Source organism: Haliotis rufescens, unplaced genomic scaffold, assembly GCF_023055435.1.
Source record: "Haliotis rufescens isolate VD_foot unplaced genomic scaffold, xgHalRufe1.0.p SCAF_5, whole genome shotgun sequence".
Taxonomy (NCBI): domain Eukaryota; kingdom Metazoa; phylum Mollusca; class Gastropoda; order Lepetellida; family Haliotidae; genus Haliotis; species Haliotis rufescens.
In genome coordinates, this window is record NW_025964223.1 from 40,671,208 (window position 1) to 40,676,640 (window position 5,433).

The 5,433-nt window shown below is 39.8% G+C and overlaps 1 protein-coding gene across 1 annotated transcript; it reads left to right on the top strand.

Moving 5' to 3' along the window:
• Window positions 1-226: 226 nt before the first annotated feature.
• LOC124110279 (monocarboxylate transporter 12-like) lies at window positions 227-5,046 on the top strand. The gene is made up of 6 exons (XM_046469526.2): window positions 227-287; window positions 1,030-1,173; window positions 1,321-1,590; window positions 2,470-2,865; window positions 3,325-3,450; window positions 4,913-5,046. Exons 1-6 carry the CDS (start codon window positions 227-229, stop codon window positions 5,044-5,046), a joined length of 1,131 nt encoding a protein of 376 aa, XP_046325482.2.
• The last annotated feature ends 387 nt before the right edge of the window (window positions 5,047-5,433 follow it).

Below are 5,433 nucleotides of genomic sequence, written 5' to 3' on the forward strand. Positions count from 1 at the left end.
TTCAGTCATGTCAGAAGAAAACTTTAAAAGGCCGCAAGACACGCCAGAGGATGACACAGAACTTCATGCACAACATTTGCTGTCAAAGAACGGACAAACTTCTGAAGAGTCCGATTCGGGACTGGGATGGGTTATTGTTTTCGCGTCCTTCTTTAGCCACGCCATGTTCTTTGGGATAAATCTATCATTTGGTGTGATATACGTATTTCTTTTGGAATACTTCGACATGAATCGCGGAGACACAGCTTGGATTGGCTCAATTCCAACGGGTCTCCTCAGTATGGTAGGTAAGTGTTATGACAATGTCATGTGATTGAACACCTGGACTTTTCTCTACGTAGGACTTCTTGTTTTGATACGTAGCTATTAAACAACGTATAGGATACGGTATATGGTAGGACATTGGCCTTACTTTGGTATAACGAAAACAAAAATATTCAAAATAACTGAAATGTGGGACTCCAAAATAAACTAATGGTATCCTTGAAATTATTAAAGGTTTAATTTTACACAGCATGTCACTATCAAGACGTCCCTTCGCTCATTGTGACGCAAATTATATATCACAGTCGGATATGAAAAGATCAAAATTTCAAGCTCACCATTATCCCGGAAACTTCAATTACACACTCCGAATTCTTATGTGTTACTTTCCCCTTAATGGGTCCGTGAAAATCCGGGGTAGAATAGGTCTTCAGCAACCCATGCTTGCCGTAAAAGGCGACTGTGCTTGTCGTAAGAGGCGACTAACGGGATTGTTGGGTCAGGCTCGTTGACTTGGTTGATGCAACAACAAACAACAAACAACAAATAAACAAACAAACAAACTTGCCCTAAAAATTATTGGGATATTTGTTCCGGAAATGAGATGCCTTGTCATAGTAACAGGTTGTTACTGTTGTGACATCTCTAAACACGAATGTTTCAAGTTATTTGGTCAGCATTTCCCCTATTATTGGACGCTAAGTTCATGACTAACATGTACATGTATCGGTAACATATTTTACAATAATTGCTCTCTTTTCTCAGCCCCAGTGGCAGGGATCCTCACGGACAAATATGACTGTCGTGCTGTTACGATAAGTGGAGCTGTCATTGCTTCTTCAGGATTTGTGATCAGCTCGTTTGCAACAAGTATTGACTACCTCTATATCAGTTATGGAGTTTTAGTAGGTGAGCGTCAAAGAATAAGATTCAATGAGGGTCAAGTTGTAATAAAACATGTCAAATAATAATAATAATAATGTCAAAATGAGGAGTTTCGTAGAGCCTATTTTGATGGTTCTTTTAAATGGTTACATGAATTTACATCTCGTTTAGGAATTGGTCTGGGTCTGATGCTCTTACCATCCAAGGTGATAGTAAACCAGTACATGAAGAAACGTCGAGCTCTGGCTAATGGTATATGTTCCTCGGGATCTGGCGCTGGAACGATTGCCTTCTCAGCAATGTTCCGAGCTCTCAGAACTGCCTACGGCTTAAGCGGCATGTTTCTCATCTCTGGAGCGGTTGTATTAAATGCAGCAGTTTGTGGATATTTGTATCGTCCCAAGAAACAAAGAAAGAGAGCCTTATCACCTGCACCTGAAGGTAGGGATGGGTTACATGTAACGGGAGTTTTATGTTAATTATACTTGCATATGTAATTTCTAGTCTATCTTTCCACATGACAAACGGGCATATTAAGCTGTCCATTTGCATCTTAAAGCACTGACGATCGTATAGACAGTACGAGGGGATATCATTTAGTTTTGAGGCTGGCATATCTGGATTTGTTTTTGCTAACGTGTGACATTTGTAAGTATTTGCCTGTGTTTGTTGAGACGGATTTCACATTTAGGCGTGATTCAGTTCAGTGATTTGCTGATTATTGACCTCGACTCTAAGGTACCCTAAGCTACCTTAGAGGTACCTCTTTAACATTGAAATGGACAAAACTGAGTATCACTCTTCAAATATACTTACAGTATCTATCATGGCTAAAGCGTTAGCTCGTCAAGCCGAAGACCCGGGTTCGATTCCCGACGTGGGTACAATGTGTGAAGCCAATTTCTGGTGTCTCCTGGCGTGATATTGCTGTAATATTGCTAAAAACTGCGTAAAACCATACTCACTCACTCACTATCACCAAACTTCTGTTGATGGACGATGCCATTTATGGGGAGGCAGGTCCATCAATTGCCACCAAACAAAGACGTTCAATGATAGAATTTCAGCATGGGCGACATACCACCTGGAGCATAAAAGAAAACGTTGATGGAGTACACAATCTAGCACTGAAATGGCACATTAAGAGAAAATATAGGGCTGAAGTCACCTTTGTTATTGTTGTTATTAATAATACAGCAACATGAAACATAGGTTGATGGCATTATGAAACAACAGAGGAAGACAGCAACAGTTACCTAACCACCAACTCAGTTTGTATCATTTAAACAATACTTATTTAAAAATATCCGTGTCTTTCAGGTGCTTCTGAACTACAAAGTAAAGACAAAGTATGCTGCAAGATTAGTCCAATCCAGGGATACACACACCTGCTCCACAATATCCAGTACTGTCTGTTCATATTATGCAATGCCCTATCTACAATTGGCATTTTCGTTCCTTTCGCACATCTTCCAAGGCGAGCACGTGACTTACAAGTTCCTGAACACCAGGTGGCGTGGTTGTTGCCAATGATTGGTTTTGCCAGTGTCCCAGGACGACTGTTCTTCGGTTGGATTGGGGATTTCAGTTGTGTCAATATCAGGGTTTTATGGGCGTGGTCTAATATACTGTGCGGTCTGTGTGTGATTGTGTGTCCTTTCTTGAGATCATTTCCATTGCTAATGGGATTCGCTGCGATATTTGGTCCTTTATCAGGTAAGTTGTTAAAACGTCACGAAATATCATTTTCCTTAACTCACATTCCGTTTTATCGGTATGTATCAATACCTTGTAATATAAACTTTTTTGGCCTTATCAAGTACCAATGTAATTTATATACACGCACATTCGGATGGAACTAATCCAGAATGTATTCAGACGGATAACAGTAAGGATCAGTATAATGACTGCAATATTATTGCAACTCACTGCAGCCAGTTCATGTATGTTTTTGTATAATAAAAGCATACGTGTGTGTATTCTGGGCTAGATTCAGGGTAGAATTGGTCCTTGGGGACATACACATGTCATTAGAGGCGACCATGACCCCATGACTTGACGTGTCATCGTGTGCTAATGGCATGGAACGTGCTTTCAGGCACTCTTTTGCTTGTTCGACGTTGTTCTTTTTCCATGAAATAGTAACATAGGATTCAACATATTGTTCCATTACAGGCATTTGGACGGGGTTGAAGACAGTTGCTCTGGTAGATGTGGTGGGTCTTGAAAACCTGGGCAAAGCCCTGGGTCTGATGATGTTTCTACAAGGATTGTCTGGCTTCATAAGTTCCCCGCTAGCAGGTATGTGTGCTTGTTCATTTTAGGCCTACAAATACAAATTGCTCCACAACCAACTCTTCAATTGGTGAAACTCTTTTGAAGTACAGTAACAATTATAAATATTGGTTTGTGGCTCAACGAACACATGGACTTTAAGTATACAATTAATGAACTGGCTAAATCGGCAAATCGAGCTTTTGGTGTTTTATGTACAACAATATTTTGATGCTGGTGGTTCTACTTATGCAATTTATACTAAATTGTATGAATCCTTGGTTCAGCCTCTTATGCAATATGGTGCTTCCATCTGGGGGTTGTATGAACATAAAAAGTTAAACACTCTACAAAACAAAGCATGTAATTTTTTCCTCGGCCTTAGACGTAATGCGTCAAATGTTGCCGCCAGGTGAGACATGGGTTGGAAATCATGTGTCACCAAGCAACGCATAGAAGTATTTCGTTTATTCTTCCGCCTCAACAGTATGGAAATAACAAGATTGCCCCGTGTCATTCATGCTTGGTCAAAGGAAGTTTATAAGCTAGCTAGAAACTTAAACGTCGTCGACTTGATCGATGTCCATTCGATGACACGTGGTCAGTTCACTCTCATTATGCAAAAATTATTTCAAGTGGATGAAACTGCGTGGTTTTCAGAGCTGTGGAATGATGCTAATAACACTAATGGTAATAAGCTGAGGACCCACAGATTGCTTAAGAAGGATCTAGCGCCTGAGCCCTATGTCTTATCAAATTATATCCATAGAAACACCAGAAAATATTTGGCACTTTTATGCAGTGGCACTCTCCCCATTAACATTGAAAAAATGAGGTACAGTCGTCCCCCTGTCCCCCTTTAGGATGGAACTTGCCTTTTTTATTTTAAGTCAGTAGAGACTCAGGTCCACTTTTTAATTGATTGTAACATGTATGATGATTTATGTTATAATGTAATGAACGCTATATGTGAAAATATGCCGAATTTCTTAAACTTATCTTCAACCTTGAAATTTATTACATTACTCAGATGGGTGTTAAACTCTTTGTAAGTATATAGATCAAATGTTCCAAAGACGCTTGACACTCATTTAATTCTGTGTGCGCTTTCTACATGTATGTTATTTTGCTCTCTCTCTCTCTCTCTCTCTCTCTCTCTCTCTCTCTCTCTCTCTCTCTCTCACTCTCTCTCTCTCTCTTTCTCTCTCTCTCTCGCTAAATGTATCGTGAATATGTTTTTTTTAATAAACAGAACCTTGAGCACAAATAAACATAGATGCATTCAAGATATTTATGCTGAGAGGAATTTGCAATTGTGTTGACTCTAACTATTCTAGGAGTTGAAAAGAGAAACGCTGATTAGTTAACTATATAGTTTCCTTTCAGACTGTTGAAATATTTATACAAGTAGTTTGCTATTTGAGTGGAAAGTGTATTGGAATGATTTCATGGATGAACTTTAACTGGTGTGTGTGTGTGTTCTCTCCAGGCTGGTTGTACGACGTCACGGGGACATACACAGCGTCCTTCTACACAGCCGGGGCCTTGTGTATATGCGGTGGTATTATGGTTTTGTCGCAAATGAAACTTCGAAATGTATGTAAACAGAGAGGACCAGATTGAGCTGATGTCAGTTTACAGTGGTCAGTGTTGTGGACCCTGTGAAGTGTGATGACTAAGAACCCTTATGTGTAACATATATTTGAAGTGATGTCCTAAATGTACGAGTAGGATTTATGCTAGGGTGAACAAGTGCGGTGTTTGTTATATATCCCAGGCGGAAAAATGTTGAATATCAGGTTTAATCCTGTAAGGAGGAAGGAAACTGGATTAACCTTTAATAGATGTGTTACACATGGGCGAAGGAAGGCTATTCATATTATGTGTGGTCCCTGAACTGATGTGTTACACAACAGATGGAAGAAGCTTGGAGTGATCCCTGAACTGATGTGTTACACAACAGATGAAAAAAGCTTGGAGTGATCCCTAAACTGATGTGTTACACACCGG